Source organism: Heterodontus francisci, chromosome 17 (assembly GCF_036365525.1).
Source record: "Heterodontus francisci isolate sHetFra1 chromosome 17, sHetFra1.hap1, whole genome shotgun sequence".
Classification (NCBI taxonomy): domain Eukaryota; kingdom Metazoa; phylum Chordata; class Chondrichthyes; order Heterodontiformes; family Heterodontidae; genus Heterodontus; species Heterodontus francisci.
This window is the reverse complement of record NC_090387.1, coordinates 31,071,702-31,090,009: the sequence shown is the minus strand read 5'-3', so window position 1 is coordinate 31,090,009 and position 18,308 is coordinate 31,071,702. Positions and strand designations below refer to the sequence as shown.

Here is an 18,308-nt window from a genome sequence, read left to right as displayed (position 1 = left end):
GGTACACACTGCTGCCACGGTGCATCGGTGGTAGAGGGAATGAAGGTGGTGGATGGGGTGCCAATCAAGTGGGCTGCTTTGTCCTGGATGGTGTCGAGCTTCTTGAGTGTTGTTGGAGCTGCACTCATCCAGACAAGTGGAGAGTATTCCATTGCACTTCTTACTTGTGCCTTGTAGATGGTGGGCAGGCGTTGGGGAGACAGGGGGTGAGTTACTCGCTGCAGAATTCCCAGCCTCTGACCTGCTCTTGTAGCCACAGCATTTATGTGGCTACTCCAGTTCAGTTTCTGGTCAATAGTAACCCCCAAGATGATGTTAGTGGGGAATTCAGCGATGGTAATGCCATTGAGCGTCAAGGGGAGCTGGTTAGATTCTCTCTTGTTTGAGATGGTCATTGCCTGGCATTTGTGTGGCGTGAATGTTACTTGCCACTCACTTATCACACCAAGCCTGGATGTTGTCCAGGTATTGCTGCATCTGGACATGGGCTGCTTCAATATCTGAGGAGTCACGAATGATGCTGAACATTGTGCAATCATCATTGAACATCCTCACTTCTGACCTTGTGATGGAGGGAATGTCATTGATCAAACAGCTGAAGATGGTTGGGCCTAGGACACTACCCTGAGGAACTCCTGCAGTGATGTCCTGGAATTGAGCTGATTGACTTCCAACAACCACAACCATCTTCCCTAGAGCTAGGTATGACTCCAAACAGCGGAGGGTTTTCCCCCTGATTCCTATTGACTCCAGTTTTGCTATGGCTCCTTAATGCCATTCTCAGTCTCAGGGTGGCGCAGTGGTTAGCACCGCAGCCTCACAGCTCTAGGGACCCGGGTTCGATTCCGGGTACTGCCTGTGTGGAGTTTGCAAGTTCTCCCTGTGTCTGCGTGGGTTTTCTCCGGGTGCTCCGGTTTCCTCCCACAAGCCAAAAGACTTGCAGGTTGACAGGTAAATTGGCCATTATAAATTGTCACTAGTATAGGTAGGTGGTAGGGAAATATAGGGACAGGTGGGGATGTTTGGTAGGAACATGGGATTAGTGTAGGATTAGTATAAATGGGTGGTTGATGTTCGGCACAGACCCGGTGGGCCGAAGGGCCTGTTTCAGTGCTGTATCTCTAATCTAATCTAATCTAATCAGTCAAATGCTGCCTTGATGTCAAGGGCAGTCACTCCCACCTCACCTCTGGAGTTCAGCTGTTTGGTCCTTGTTTGGACCAAGACTGTAATGAGGTCAGGAACTGAGTGGCCCTGGCAGAACACAAACTGAGCATCAGTGAATAGGTTATTGCTGAGTAAGTGCCGCTTGATAGCACTGTCGACCCTTCCATCACTTTGCTGATCGAGAGTAGACTGATGGGGCGGAAATTGGCCGGGTTGGATTTGTCCTGCTTTTTTTACACAGGACATACCTGGGCAATTTTCCACATTGCCGGGTAGATGCCAGTTTTGTAGCTGTACTGGAACAGCTTGGCTAGGGGCACGGCTAGTTCTGGAGCACAAGTTTTCAGTACTATTGCCGGAATGTTGTCAGGGCCCATAGTCTTTGCAGTATCCAGTGCCTTCAGTCATTTCTTGATATAACGTGGAGTGAATCGAATTGGTTGAAAGACTGGCACCTGTGATGCTAGCAACCTAAGGAGGAGATCGAGATGGATCATCCACTCGGTACTTCGGCTGAAGATTGATGCAAATACGTCAGCCTAGTCTTTTGCACTGATGTGCTGGGCTCCCCCATCATTGAGGATGGGGATATTTGTGGAGCCTCCTCCTCCTGTCAGTTGTTTAATTGTCCACCACCATTCACGGCTGGATGTGACAGGACTGCAGACCTTAGATCTGATCCGTTGGTTGTGGGATAGCTTAGCCCTGTCTATTGCATGCTGCTTCCATTGTTTGGCATGCAAGTAGTCCTGTGTTGTAGCTTCACCAGGCTGACTCCTCATTTTTAGGTATGCCTGGTGCTGCTCCTGGCATGCCCTTTTGCACTTTTCATTGGACCAGGGTTGGTTTCCCGGCTCGATGGTAATGGTAGAGTGGGAGAATATGCCGGGCCATGAGGTTACAGATTGTGGTTAAGTACAATTCTGCTGCTGCTGATGGCCCACAGCGTCTCATGGATGCCCAGTCTAATTTCTGGGAAGTGGCTCGTACAGCTCTTTAGGTTTGGATTGGAGCCATTTTAATGAGCAGAGATACTTTCAGGGTTGGAGATTGATAGAGGAGCGTAAAAGAGCAAGGGAATTGAGGCATAGCATAATTATTGGTGGAACACATTTGCGGCAAATTTCCTAGATCTTTTATGCTGGGTATTTGCTTTACGCCCCACGTGTCTCTGGGTGTAAATACACAGGAAATGGTTTGTTACAGCCAAACAGTGGGGTTTCTTTATAATTTTCTTTTTGTTCCTCTGTTCCTAATGTCTTTATTTTCAAACCTACAACGTGTTCCATACTTGTAAGCGTTAACACCAACATATCCCATTTCTAGAATTCCCCTCTTTTCACATTCGCCTAAACCCACTAGTTTAATTTTAATCCCTTCTTCCTTTTAGCATTTATCGTAATTTAATTTTGGATCCGCACTTCCATTTACTACAGCTACGAAATTCATCCAAATCCCATCATAACTGCCTCTCCTGCCTAGTCCTAAACAAGAGGCCTTTGTTTACTTCTTTCCATATTGTGTTCCAAGTACACTCCTACATAGCAACCTATTTTGAATCCGTAGGCTATACTTCTCAGCAGAGCTGTTTCTAATAATATGTTGCTAATTTGTTGAATTCAGTCACTAGGCTCTTGTTTTTTTTGGAATTCTGTTCTTAACCTTTAATCCTTCCTTCAAATGCAACTTCAAAGTATTTGCTCATCAATCATAGTTTTTCTATCTATTTTGTAATCCATTATTTCCTCTACTTAATCTTTCCAAAACCACTAGTCTGGTGTGTTATTTTTAAATCACCAGCTCTTAATATCCTGCAATCCTTTGTCTAGCACTTTGCTACCAAACATACATGGATAAATTTCAAATAAAAACAGCAAGTGCTGGAAATACTCAGCTGGTCTGGCAGCATCTGTGGAGAGAGAAACAGAGTTAACGTTTCAGGTCTCTGACCTTTGAAAGGTCATAGACCTGAAGCATTAACTGTTTCTCTCTCCACAGATGCTGGATAAATTTCAGTTGTGTTAGCCTTAATATATATGTGTGTTAATATGTACGTGTAAAACAAAATAATTTTTTGTTTTGTGCTAAAATAAAAACGACAGAAAAATCTCTGCATTAACATTTCAAGTGGCACAATTATGGGCAACTGTGGTTCAAAATACTTTTGCTTCCATCATGTTTAACCAGAGAGGCAATTAAATAATTTCTCATTTATTTATAGTTAATGTTGTGTGGAATGCAAGAAATTGACCTAACTGATTGGCAGAAGAACACCATCTATCGTCATTACACTAAGAACAGCAAGCCAATCCAATGGTTCTGGCAGGTGGGTAGCCCAGTCAATACAACTGTTAACAGTGGATACATTTTTTTGTGAAGGTTGGTTTCATAGCTGCTACCTGCAATCTACTTTGGAATGGCTACTGTAACAAGCTACCAGAACATTACTTGTTGCTGAGGGGGTAATTAGAGGATTAAGGCAAAAGTGCCTACATTCCTTAGTACTGGAGCAGGACTGAGTGCAAATTCATAGTGCTAGCAAGAACTAGGTTAGGCAATATTTTGAAACTAATTGTACAATTGTAAATAGTAAGCTGATTAAATGTGAAAATTTGACTTTATTCCATTATTTGCCCTTTTTTTCTATGAGCATCTGATGGAAGTTGAAACACAAAATCTTTTTAAGCACTAACTGTAGCATTTAAATTTTAAAAACAGCAGCAGTAACATAGAAATGAGAGGAAATAATTTCTCTGTATGCTATGTATAACACAATTAACCAGTTTATAAGGAATGTGTTTATCGTTTCACTTCCATAGCACAAAAAAGAAATCTTCCTTCAGCATAATGTAGACATATATTTGGGTTTTCAAAAGGCCTTCAATAAGATAGCGCATAGTAAACTCATGACTGAAGTCAAAGCATGTAGATTCATGGGACAGGTCACAGAATGGATAGCAAACTGGCTACAAAACAGAAAACAGAGTATCAAGTTAAGGGTAGCTACCCAGACTGGCAAAAGGTGGAAAGTGGTATTACATGGAAATTGGTGCCAGGACCATTGTTGCTTACGTTAATGGTGTAAACTCGGGAATTGGAAGTACAATTTCAAAATTTGCAGCGACACCAAATCCAGGGAGGGGGTTGGTTGGTAGTGAATGCAGTTAACACAAAGAAAGAATGTGACAAAATACAAGAAGTCATTCATAAACTAGCAGAATGGGCATGCAATTAGTAAATGAATTTCAATATAGATGAGCTTAAGGCAGTGCAGTTTGGTCAAAAGAATAAAGAGGCCACATACTGCTTGGAAATAGAGTCTAAATGGGATAAACGAGCAAAGGGATCTAAGGGTACGCATTTGGAAATCACAAAGTAGTGACACAAACTAATGAGGTCATATTAAAAAAAAAATCACTAGGCTCATTTCTAGAATTGAAAGGTAGAGAGGTTATGTTAAACTTCTTTCAAACCTTTGATAGACGACACTTAAATTACTGTATACGGCCTGGTTTCCATATTATAAGAACGATATAGAGACATTGGAGAAGGTACTTGAGGATGATACCAGAACTGAGAGGATGTACTTAACAAGAAAGGCTAAACAGGCTGGGGCTCTTTTCTCTAGAAAGGAGAAAGCTAAGAGGTGACCTAATAGGGATCTTAAAAATTCTGAAAAGGTTTGATAAGGTAGATGTCGAGAAAATGTTTCCAATTGTGGGTGAGTCCAATACTAGAGGTCATGAATATAAGCTAGTCACTAATAAATCCAGCAAAAAATTTAGGAGAAACCTCTTTATTCAGAGAGTGGTCCAAACATGGAAGGCACTACCACAAGGAGTAGTTGAGACAAATAGCATAGATGCATTTAAGGGGAAGCTAGAAAAGCACATGAAGGAGAAAGGAAGAGAAGGTTATGTTGACAGGATTATTTGAAGACTGGTGGGAGGAAGCCTGTGTGGAGCATAAACACCTACACAGATCAATTGGGCTGACTGACCCATGTCTGTGATGTAGACTTGTTGTAAATGGCATGGAGCTTTTCCTTTTTAAGTATTTTTTCCAAACAGCCATTTTTTTGGTTCAAGTGAAATTTATTTTTCTCAATTCCTCCTTTCATCTTTTCTTCTGATTTTCTATCTCCTCTTTTCATAGTCCACCAAGTTTTATGAATTGCAAGGTTTCTCTTGATGGAAAGCATTGAACCAGGTGTATCCCAGAAATCATGGTGATGAAAGGCCTCTGTTAAAACAACATACCTTTAGTTCTATTAGCATACTCTCTTCATTGTTGTGAATATTGGAGTAATCCTGCTTCTATGGTGCTCTCCAGCAAAAGAAAATGAGAAAAATGCTGGGAATTACTGGCACAATCCATAGGTGGGAGAGATCTTGAATGGAGGAATATAATTTCAAAATGAATCTCCTAACTTAAGAGTTTTTAGGGTTATTGTCTTGTTTTTGGCTTTTTATTTACAGTAATGGATTAAAATTTAAAACAGCTTGGCCTTTAAAATTTTCATGACTGTGGAGAATATAGATCCAAGAAAGCTCTACTGGGCACAAGAGAACTTTGGAACGCAGTTAACAACAGCTTGTGTTCATGTGCAGATTTAATATATAAAAATGGTGCTTCACAGATGAGTATGAGGGAAACCAATTCCAAGTTATGAGGAGAGAGATTAGAAGGGGCGACTGATAGCTTGGTCAAACAGATGGGTTTTGCGAAGGTTTTAAAGGAAAAAAAGTAATATAGAGAAGCAGAGGTGTTTATGCCAGTTATTCTGGTGACTGGCTTCCAGACAACTGAAAGCTGTACCCCCAATGATAGACTGAAGGAAAGAGCAGCTGCGCAGATAGTTTTAGTTTTCAGAGACAAAGAAATGCACAAGCTCTTCACACTCTGTATTTGAGGTGGGAGAGGGAAAGTTTTAAGGAGGCAGTTAGTCATAGAAAGAAAGACTTGTCATTATCTTTGCTCTCCCGGATAATCCAGGAATAATGAATGTTTTTTGGCTTGAGGAGAGCAAAGCATGATGGTGCTTTATGTGGTTGAGCTAGATCTGGCAGTGAATGACTTGGTCAGTTGTGTGACATTTGTCCACCGATATTATCAACTATAATTTTGCTCTTTCCCTTTGCTCCAGGTTTGTTTCTGTTGTATTTCTACTATTTTACTCATTTTACCAGGACATTAGCCCACTTCTCCTGAGCATCACATCTAATTGCTGTACATACATTTAACATCCTTAGCCGTGTGTGATGTATTCTCCACTGGTATATTGGTTAATAAGATCATGATATGATGACATGGTACACATCTTTTTAAATGCAGCCAGCAAACAAACTATTTAAGAATACCAGGCCTCTGAAAGATGAACTTTGAGTACAACCACCATTTATTTAATCAGCATGATAGTGTCCAGCAAAACTAAGGGACATTGCTGAGATTTGAGAGAGTAGCACATTAAGGGTACCAGGCATATTGGGATGGTCCTGTAAATTCAAAATCAATTTGTAAAAATTTAAGTTTTAATGTGAAGACAGGTCCCAAAAGGAAGAAATTGACATTGAGGATTGCATTTGATGAGGTGGAACATTCGATAACAGTCATATTTAGAAAAAGCTGGTAATTAGTGGTTTGGGCTGAAAATATAAAGAAAGCTAAATTGCTGTGAAAAGCTAAAAACAGTGTGATTGTTTTGTGCACAAACTGAAGAGTCCACGAATAGAGTAAGGCCAGAACTACCATTTCTCAATTTATATGATTTGTTATGACCGAGGTGGGAGGAGTGCACTGTTTGTTCTAGTTCCACTTTTCCACAGATCACAACACATATTTAAATTTTTTCCCACTTACAGATACAGTCAATCATAGACTCTATTTTTATCCCAGAATAAAACACATCAACCAGATTTCTTTAATAAACAACAAAATTATCAGTTTATTATAAACGAGCCTTAACCAGTAATGAAGTAAAGCATAAACATACAGATTGAAATATTAAAGTTCCCTTTTTACCTTAGCCCCTCATACTCACACACAGTGACATACAACAGTTAACTGAAAAGATAGAGATTTGCTCTTTAGAGCTGTAATACAAAAAAAACTGTTGGCCAAAATACTTGCTAACTCTTGAAGAAAAAAAGAGAAGATATGAAAAGATGTCAGAAGTCCTTTTCTGGTTTGGCGTCCCAATACGTATAGACAGCTGTCACTGGAATCTTCCGAGAACAGTTCTTGTCTGATGATGATGAAGATCAGTTTGGGCAGGCTTTCCAGGGAAACTGCAGCAACAGGGGTTTCAGGCAGTTTCTTACACTTGCTTCTCAAGAGATGGAAAACTGACAGGCTTTTTCATAGAGCTGGAAGAGACTGAGCTGGTGTTTTGCTCCCTTGGCAAGTTTTCTCCAACTGTCTTTTCAAACCATTGTCCATATCCCAACTCACTGTCCAAAGCAAAACCAAGAGCAATGTCACAAGAGTCAAGCCTTCTGACCCCTATAAATCCTGATCTGTCACCAATTCGTAAACACCTTTCCCAAAGTCAAAAACAACCCCTACTGGGTAATTTGAAGACAGGTGCATTCCAGTAACTGTTTATAATCCAGACCTCTCAGTGACCCTTGTTTTAAAAAAAAAATCCATGGATTCCTTTTCAGTTTTATAACACAAATCTTCAAAATTTAACAAAAAAAAAGGCAGCACTCGTAACAGATGGATGATTATTCAGTTTGGTTGTGTTATTTGAAATACAGACAAGCCACATACCATCCTGAAAAATAAATAAATGGATAATTATTTTTAAATGACACCCATTTTACAACATGACAAGATGTAAACAAGGAGTCTTGCTGCTGCAAATGTGTTATGTATTATGAAAACTAATTGTGGAAATCAAAGATGCCAGTGGGGGTAAAAAAGGATTAAAATTCCAGAGCTGTTGCTAAGTGATGTGGTGCAACATCTTATGACTAGAAATTGAGTTTATAGCTTTGAGTTTTTTTAATGCTGCATCTAAGCTGCTTTGCTGTTTGAGCACTATGTCTCCTAAAATAGAATCACAAAACTCAGCTACTTACTCATTGTTTGAGGGCTTCTCCTATTTTAGTTCAAAGCAATACGAGATTACTCTCTCCAAGGAGTCTTGCTCTCCTTTGCTGTGGAACCTTGATTCATCGCATTGCAAATTTACACTTTGTTTTCCATGATCGCAGGACATCCCAACACTTCATTCCAAATGCAATAACTAAAATGATTGCAACATCTGGTTAGGTTGGGGACATCATTCTGACTGCAGCAGGTTTTTAAACTTGTGACTATCACCAATCCAAAACTAGACAAAAATGCCTAATTCTTGTGTCTCACATTTCCCTGAATACTGTTTAGGAGTTTGGGTTCACGGCTGATTATTTTACACCCCACTTCCTGACCCAGAGCGTTGAGTCTGATTTTAGCATCCTAAATTGTAATGTGCAGGAGTTCAGCTCACTCAGCCAGACTGGTAATTGAACTTGGGAACTTTCTAGTCTGTATGGCTTAGAACTACACTGGGCAGTGCCTTAAGCCAATAAGGCTTTGGAAGAGCCCATCATTTGTTTTCATTGGGGTGATTTGTTTTGTAAAGACAGTGGCCCTTTAAGTAAAGAAATTGTAATGACCTAACTTGAGATGATAACAGATACCTTGCCATTTACAAACATAGTTACCTTATGCCCTTGTCTTATTCTGTAATCAGGTAGTAAAAGAAATGGACAACGAGAAGCGAATCAGATTATTGCAGTTTGTCACCGGCACATGTCGCTTGCCAGTTGGGGGCTTCACAGAGTTAATAGGTAAGAAATTCTTTTCCAAGGCTTTTAGGGCATTTTATTTTGGCTGTGTTTGCTGACAATGCAACCACTAGGTGGCGCAGTACTTGCACCTGCGCAAATGCAGGCTCTTCAACTGGAACGTCAGTGACTGCGACGTTCAGGCAGCTGCCAGGATTAAAGATGGCGCTGCTCAGTTTATCACGGGAAATGCTTATGGCTACGTTGTTCACGCAAACTAACCTTACATTAAGTTGGATGGAAGCCCAGTAATATGCTACTATGTAGGATACTAATTGTAATCCTCAGATCCATTTAATATTCCAGTAACCCTATTAAATACAAAAGGAATTTTATGATTGAATTTCCATTGGAAGATAGTGAATTGGCATCCCGATCGATGGAAATGAATATCGGGCAGAATATAAAATGTGCTGCTACTTCGTTATTGTGATTTGTTTATAAGACTGACCAGGACTGATTTCAGCTGAACGCAGCTACTAGCTCCCGCCCCACTAGCTGCTCTCCCCCCTCGGCAACTCGCTATCTCCCCCTCTTCCTCCTCACCGGCCAATTCCCCCCTATCAGCCACTCACTCCCGACCTTGCCATTGTCTCCCCTCAGCCACTCACTCCAGACGTCGCTGCTCTCCCCCTCTCTTTCCCCCCCCCCCCCAACTTCCGTGGCCAATTGCTCCCCGCTTGCGCCACCCCGCTCTCGGGCTGCTCGCTTCCCCCGCACCCACCCACTTCCCGGCCCTCCAGCCGCTAGTTATAGGCGGCACCACTTCCTTCCTCTTAGCCACTCGCTGCCACATTTCAGGAGTCTCCGACGAAGCAAGGCAGGGCCGCAACGGATGACGAAGCGACGTAGGAGTGAGTGGCCAAGAGAAGGGAAGCAGCGTGGCCTAGAGCTAGTGGCTGGAGGGCGGGGAAGCGGGGAGCGAGCGGCCGGAGAGCGAGGTGACACGAAGCGAGGAACAATCAGCCAGGGGAGTGGGGGGGAGCAGCAAGGTCTGGAACGAGCAGCTGAGGGGGGAGAGCTCCAACCTCAAAGTCTCCCATGCAGCCGCTGCCTGCAGTTGAGTGGGGGGCTGGATACCCAATGACGCTTTATCGCGCATGCGCGAAGATGGACCAGGCACGGTTACTCGATAACGTTGACGCGATGATAATGTCATCCCGCGCATGCGCCACTTAGCCCTGGCAAGATGTAGCTGCACATGTGCACATCTTGACACACTCTGATGATGTCAGCGGGGCGTTACGTTGTCAGGAATCACTTTGTTTTATTTTAGTTTTCTAGTTTTACTTTACACTATCAACAGATTATCAAATATTTTTCACAAAGGCCTTCAATTAAGATTCTAACATCCTGTCTTTTGATCTAAATTTCTTTTTGACAGTAAGACGTTTAATACTCTTTGTCTTCATTTGATCGCCGATGATTACCTCAGGCCAATAGAGCAGCTAATCTGCCACTACCACTTTCAAAGTGTCTGCTAAGTGGTGCACGTTGATAGACATGGCAAAGCTCTCCCCCTACCACCCACCCCATCCTCCTCATTTTCTGTAGAAAGTAACTGGCCTCTGCTCAGTGCTCAGTGACATGGCTGAGAACAAGAACCTGGCACCATGCGAATTAGAAGAACAACAGTTTGTTCCACCATTCTGTATGCTTGTGATCCACTGCACTTACATATTTTATTTTTAAAACTACAAAAGATCTTCATTTATTTAATTTTCTGAAGAAGGGTCACTGACCTGAAACATTAACTCTGCTTCTCTCTCCACAGATGCTGCCAGACCTGCTGAGTTTTCACAGCACTTTCTGTTTTTATTTCCAGTATCCGCAGTATTTTGCTTTTATTACTCATTTATTTAAGTATCTTTGAAGTTGACATTCCAGTGAATAGTTCCGCTTTTAAATGAGATTCTCACCATTTTTTTTTGTCCTGCTTTCAAGTGGCCTCGGATGTTCAGAATTGAATTCCTGAACACAATACATGAAGCTTAGCAAGATTTAGTTGGAAAGCAAGCTGAGGTTGGATCCCTGGTAACTAAATATTAAAACATATTGAGCCACTAACATTTTGTTCATACAATACACATTTTATTTACAGGGAGCAATGGCCCACAGAAATTCTGCATTGATAAGGTTGGAAAGGATACTTGGCTTCCAAGAAGTCACACTTGGTATGTAACAATTAATTAACCTGTTCTTTTAAAAGAAAACAAAAATATTGAAATTGTTTTTATGGGCGAAAAGATTCTCTGAAAATGCATTTTCTGAAATGAGTGCAATTTATTTAGTCCGCCAGACTGCAGTAAGCAGTCCATTTGCTGTATCCATTATGTATGTCATGGTTTATGTTTAACTCTCCTTTGCATGCATTCGCTTTGCCCTCCTGTATAGCTATACTGTAGTACTTTATTCTGTCATCAGAGACAAATAAACACTGGGAATGGAAATCTTTCACTATGATCATTGGCACATTCTCAAAACCTAATCCCAAAGCAAACAGTTCCCCAAGTATAAGTATTATGTTTTAATAAAAGATGGCTAAAAAGTGATAATTTAATTTTTGTTACACATTGTTTTTAAAAATTGAATCTGTGGTGTTGAGTTCACCCCGCACCCCCCAGCTCCAAATTTTCTAAATGTTTTTATTAATTGCTTTATAAGCAGCACATTCAAAGGAGACTCTGTCCCCAGCTGGCGAGTTTGCAAGTTTTCAACTCATTCACTGTAATGTCAAAGGAAGCACTAATATTACAGCAATAATGCTATTGAAATTTTAGGAATAGCTTGATTTAAACTAGAATGGTAGTCGGATGGGAACCTGAGCGGGGAGACTGAGGAAGAGGAAACTAAGATAGAAACAAAAGACAGGAAACAAAAAGGTAAAAGTGGAAGGCATAGAAATCAAGGGCAAGAAACAAATAGGGCCATAGTGCGAAGTAATGCTAAGATGACTAAGAATATTAAAATGACCAGCCTAAAGGCATTGTGTCTCAATGCGCGGAGTGTTCGCAATAAGCTCGGCGAATTAACCGCGCAAATAAATGTCATTGAATATGATATAGTAGCGATTATGGAGACATGCCTGCAGGGTGACCAAGGATGGGAACTGAACATCCGGGGTATTCAATATTTAGGAAGGAAAGGAGGTGGAGTAGCATTGTTAGTAAAAGAGGAAATCAATACAATAATGAGGAAATTAGCTCAAAATCCTGATGTGGAATCTGTATGGGTGGAGCTAAGAAACACCAAGGGACAGAAAACATTGGTGGGGGTTGTATATAGACCTCCAAACAGCAGTGGTGATGTAGAGGATGGCATTAAACAAGAAATTAGAGACGCATGCAATAAGGGTGCAACTGTAATTATGGGTGAATTTAATCTACATATAGATTGGGCAAACCAAATTAGCAATAATACTGTAGAGGAGGAATTACTGGAGTGCATACGTGATGGTTTTTTGGACCAGTACGTTGAGGAACCAACTAGAGAACAGGCTATCCTAGACTGGGTATTGTGTAATGAGAAAGGATTAGTTAACAGTCTTGTTGTGCGGGGTGCCTTGGGGAAGAGTGACTATAACATGATAGAATTCTTCATTAAGATGGAGAGTGAGAGAGTTGATTCCAAGACTAGGGTCCTGAATCTAAGTATAGGAAACTATGAAGGTATGAGGCGCGAGTTGGCTATGATAGATTGAGGAATGTTACTTAAAGGGTTGACAGTGGATAGGAAATGGCTAGAATTTAAAGAGCGCATGGATGAATTACAACAATTGTTCATTCCTGTCTAGCGCAAAAATAAATCAGGAAGGGTGGCTGAACTGTGGCTTACAAAAGAAATTAGGGATAGTGTTAGATCCAAGGAGGAGAAATATAAAATGGCCAGAACAAGCAGCAAACCTGAAGATTGGGAGCAGTTTAGAATTCAGCAAAGGAGGACAAAGGGATTGATTAAGATGGGGAAAATAGAGTATGAGAGTATAATAGAGTAAGCTTGCAGAGAACATAAAAATTGACTGTAAAAGCTTCTATAGATATGTGAAGAGAAAAAGATTAGTGAAGACAAATGTGGGTCCTTGCAGTCAGAAACGGGGGAATTTATAATGGGGAACAAAGAAATGGCAGACCAATTAAATACATAATTTGGTCTTCACAAAGGAGGACACAAATTACCTCCCAGAAATGTTGGGGAACATAGGGTCTAGTGAGAAGGAGGAACTGTATGAAATCAGTATTAGTCGGGAAATGGTGTTGGGGAAATTGATGGGATTGAAAGCCGATAAATCCCCAGAGCCTGATAATCTACATCCCAGAGTACTTAAGGAAGTGGCCCTTGAAATGGTAGATGCATTGTGGGTCATTTTTCAAAATTCTATAGACTCTGGAACAGTTCCAACGGATTGGAGGGTAGCTAATGTAACCCCACTATTTAAAAAAGGAGGCAGAGAGAAAACAGGGAATTATAGACCGGTTAGCCTGACATCAGTAGTGGGGAAAATGCTAGAGTCCATTATAAAAGATGTAATAGCAGAGCACTTGAAAAACAATGACATGATCGGACAAAGTCAACATGGATTTACGAAAGGGAAATCATGCTTGACAAATCGACTGGAATTTTTTGTGTATGTAACTAGTATAATAAGGAAGAACAAGTGGATGTGGTGTATTTGGACTTTCAGAAGGCTTTCAATAAGGTCCCACATAAGAGCTTAGCGTGCAAAATTAAAGCACGTGGGATTGGGGGTAAGTTACTGACATGGATAGAGAACTGGTTGGCAGACAGGAAACCAAGAATCTGAATAAACAGGTCTTTTTCCAAGTTGCAGGCAGTGACTAGTGCGTTACCACAGGGATCAGTGCTCGGACCCCAGCTATTCACAATATATATTAATGATATAGATGAGGGAATTAAATGTAATATATCCAAGTTTACAGATGACACAAAGCTGGGTGGGAGTGTGAGCTGTGAGGAAGATGCAGAGAAGCTCCAGTGTGATTGGACAAATACATGGCAGATGCAGTATAATGTGGATAAATGTGAGGTTATCCACTTTGGTGGCAAAAACAGAAAGGCAGCTTATTATCTGAATGGCGATAGATTAGGAAAGGGGGAGGTGCAGCGAGACCTGGGTGTCCTTGTGCACCAGTTGCTGAAAGTAAGCATGCAGATGCAGCAGGCAGTTAAGGCAAATGGTATGTTGGCCTTCATAGCGAGAGGATTTGAGTACAGGAGCAGGGATCTCTTGCTGCAGTTATACAAGGCCTTGGTGAGACCACATGTGGAGTATTGTGTGCAGTTCTGATCTCCTTATCTGAGGAAGGATGTTCTTGCTATGGAGGGAGTGCAGCGAAGGTTCACCAGACTGATTCCTCGGATGTCAGGACTGACGTATGAAGAAAGATTGGGTCGAAAGGCTTGTATTTGCTAGAGTTTAGAAGAATGAGAGGGGATCTCATAGAAACCTACAAAATTCTAACAGGACTGGACAGACTAGATGCAGGAAGGATGCTCCTGATGGCGGGGCAGTCCAGGACCAGGGGTCACAATCTAAGGATAAGGGGTAAGCCATTTAGGACTGAGATGAGGAGGGATTTCTTCACCCAGAGAGTGGTGAACCTGTGAAATTCTCTACCACAGAAAGCACTTGAGGCCAAATCATTAAATACATTCAAGAAAGAGTTAGATATAGTTCTTGGGGCTAAAGGAATCGAGGGATATGGGGAGAAAGTGGGAACAGGGTACTGGGTTTGGACGATCAGCCATGATCGTATTGAATGGCGGTGCAGGCTCGAAGGGCCGAATGGCCTACTCCTGCTCCTATTTGCTATGTTTCTATTCCTGTAATGTTAACTTACCACACTAGCACTTAAAATACTTTAAAATTAATAAATAAGCACTTTAATTTGACCTGTCACATCATCTGTTTCCCTTATTATTCTTAGCTAATCTCTCCTTTTCTAAATTAAAACTAGCTAAAAAATCTATTCGATTTCTTTTTCTTTCTTCTGGCTCCTACCATTTTGCAGCTAGAAACAACTTTCACAAATGTGTTTTCATTGGATGAAAACTGGCCTTAAAGACAAGTAAAAGTTCAGAATGTAAAAATGCATCAGAGGCAATAGGGCTCTGCTAAAGATATATTACCAATCCACAGCGCAACAATTTCCAAATGGATAATCTCATCTGTGGGGCAACCAAATATATCCCCCACGAAAACCATGCAGCATCTTTCTCCCTTTTCTATATTGTTATTGACAATATATCAGAGCAGATAGCTCATTGTTATTAATTCCAAAGTGTTTATGACTATCTGAACTGATCATTTTTTCTCCTTTACTTTTTCCTTTTCCTTCTGTCCCCAGTCCTGTAATGTTAAATTCAAATCACTACAATCAAAGTTGAAATGCTGAAAATAATTGCAATTTCACTGCACCTGAGCTTTATGGCTTTGGGTTACACCTTGACAAGCTCAGAAGGTACTGTACTGTTTACTAAGGCATGCTTTATTCTTAATCTGTTCCCATCACAGTCATGTAGTTGAGAAGGATTCAACCTGCAGGCAGATTGATCCAGGGAATCAATTACGTGAAAGCAGTCACCTTTTGGGAAAGAGGGATTTTTGAAATTATTTTATAAACCACAAGGTATTGAAATATGATTGGTGCATTTGACTGTTAATGTGGTCTTTTACAGCTTCAATCGCTTGGACCTCCCCCCGTACAAAAGTTATGATCAGCTAAAGGAGAAGCTACTGTATGCCATTGAAGAAACAGAAGGCTTTGGTCAAGAGTAATAGGTTTTTCAGTGAACTTATAGCAAGCTACAAAGAGAAGACATCAAACAAAGCAACTTTGCTGAACTTTCAGAAGTCTGTGCCTATCATGGGGAACGTTTAGCTTTATTTTGACTCCATATAACCCTTGTAATTAGTCTCCATACAGCATAACATCTTTTTCTGTTAATGCTAGCATTCAATAGGTTTTATGAAGAATAATGTACCATTATATTTAAATATAAGTTGTACTTTTTTCTGAATCTATCATAGGTTTACATTAAGTAACTTTGTTCTTAAGTACATCTCTTTTAATCTAAAGTCTTTTTGATAATATATTCCAATAACCTATTAACTGACAGTTTCCCTTCTAAGTCAGACCAAATCATCAGAGGCCACTAATTGGATAAATTCAACATTATGAAAAGGAATTTGTAAGTGATGAGAATGAGGAATTGATAATGCAACTTCAGTTATTTCAAGATGAATGGAAAGCATTCTTGCAATTTTGTAAAGGCTGCACTCACGTTATAAATATTTTATTGAAAAGATTGTTTTTAACTTTGAGAAAAATGCTCAAAATATACAAAGCTACAGGTTTCTACTTTGCTTTGGTGGTCATAGATAAAACGGGAAGACCAGCAACAAACATTATATTTCTGATACAGATGTTAGAAAGTTTATAATATCCTTGTGGCTTCAGCAATTATCCAACACCGCTGCCTTTTTAGAAGACTCGTATTTTAAATTGTATTATAGTAGCTGCATGTAGGATTGAATAATCATTCTCACTTAAAATTCCACTAATTAACAAAAGTGCTATATCACTTTCATTTTCAGGAATGAAATGAGATATCAGATGAGTGAAGATGAATTTAACAATTTTGCCATGTCTTGTCTTATATTAGGTAATAAAACTTTGAATCAGTGGCTTTTCATAATTAGACTTAATTGCAAGCAGTAAATGCAGTGGCTGAATGAGGTTCTTGATCAGTTTGAGATCAGAGTCATTCTTTGCTAAAGCTCTCAATGCTGAGTCCTCATTTCCATCCATGCGTGTAACGTGTTGGCTGTGGTGTCAAAAGGTAAAACTCAGCAAACATCATGCATAATTTTTCTAAAAGTAATTGTATTTTATGAATATATTTAAAAATTCAGCTAATTAAAAGGTTGGCTTAGTTTTACCTTTTGTGTTGCCCGAGCACTACTAGATTAATAACTTTGCACCCTGTTCAATATGTTCAATATTTTACTTAATTATATCTATTGTATAATCAAAGAAAGCAGAACAAAATCCCTTGGAAACAAGATATTTTTTTCAAAATAGATAAAATATTGTGTACAAAAATTGTATATTTGTCTTTCTGGAATAATAGCCAAAATCATGGAAATTTTATGGAAATGTTTTAAGTGAATGTAATGGCTGATGTATGTTGCAAATATGTGGTAAAAGGTTTGTGCTTTTGTAACTGTACAGAAATGAAGCATGGTGCATAATGTCACTGTGCTGAGACTGTAAGCTGGTTATTTACTTATTTCAGGGGACAATGATTTTTAAATGAGTAGTTCACATAATTACCCAGTTTTTGAATTGCCTTGTGAATTACGTTTGCAGTTTCAGCACCTATTGTGATTTTGTTGATTTTTTTCTTGAGTCCAAATGAATTGAGCATTGTTAAATAATTGAAGCATTTTCAAAAATAAAGGTTAATGAGTAATTTAGAATATTGCCAAGTAAAATCAATTTCAGGGGAAGAATTACAGTTTGGAATGTTAAATGAAGATTTTAAACTCTGCATCTAAAGAATTGAAAGTTTATTCTGATACTTTATTGTGTATTCATGCAAAATCTCTCTGCACCAACAGCATGTTATTTTTGCTTAGTACAGTCAACACTTATTGTCATCCTTTTAATATATTTCCCACTGCTGTCTTCTGTCTCTCTCTCTCTGTCTCTCTCTCTCTGTCTCTCTCTCTCTGTCTCTCTCTCTCTGTCTCTCTCTCTCTGTCTCTCTCTCTCTGTCTATCTTTTTCCAGTTTATCTTTTAGTTCCAGTCTCTCTCTTGAAATTAGCTTTTCTCTAAGCTATTACTTTGGTCTGTCTTACTTATGCCTTTCTTAATTATTGTCTTAAACCTTATTGGGCCAGATTTTGCAGTCAGTGGCGCAGCAAGAACAGAGAAGAGGGTAAAAGAGGGGGGGGTGTGGCATTGTTAATCAAGGAAAGTATTACAGCGGCAGAAAGGACGTTTGAGGACTCGTCTACTGAGGTAGTATGGGCCGAGGTTAGAAACAGGAGAGGAGAGGTCACCCTGTTGGGAGTTTTCTATAGACCTCCGAATAGTTCCAGAGATGTAGAGGAAAGGATAGCGAAGATGATTCTCGACAGGAGCGAGAGTAACAGGGTAGTGGTTATGGGGGACTTTAACTTTCCAAATATTGACTGGAAATACTATAGTTCGAGTACTTTAGATGGGTCTGTTTTTGTCCAGTGTGTGCAGGAGGGTTTTCTGACACAGTATGTGGACAGGCCA

At 40.1% G+C, this 18,308-nt stretch overlaps 1 protein-coding gene across 4 annotated transcripts in view; it reads left to right on the top strand.

The window, feature by feature from the left end:
- The window catches only part of wwp2 (WW domain containing E3 ubiquitin protein ligase 2), a 277,512-nt gene extending 260,020 nt beyond the window's left edge, over positions 1-17,492 (top strand). For all 4 annotated transcript variants that reach the window (XM_068049205.1, XM_068049206.1, XM_068049203.1 and 1 more), the window contains 4 exons: positions 3,389-3,493; positions 8,906-9,002; positions 11,101-11,173; positions 15,696-17,492. In XM_068049205.1, the coding sequence (XP_067905306.1) occupies positions 3,389-3,493; positions 8,906-9,002; positions 11,101-11,173; positions 15,696-15,795 (375 nt within the window). In that variant the 3' untranslated portion in view covers positions 15,796-17,492. The remainder of the gene's footprint in view (positions 1-3,388; positions 3,494-8,905; positions 9,003-11,100; positions 11,174-15,695) is intronic.
- Positions 17,493-18,308: the final 816 nt, after the last annotated feature.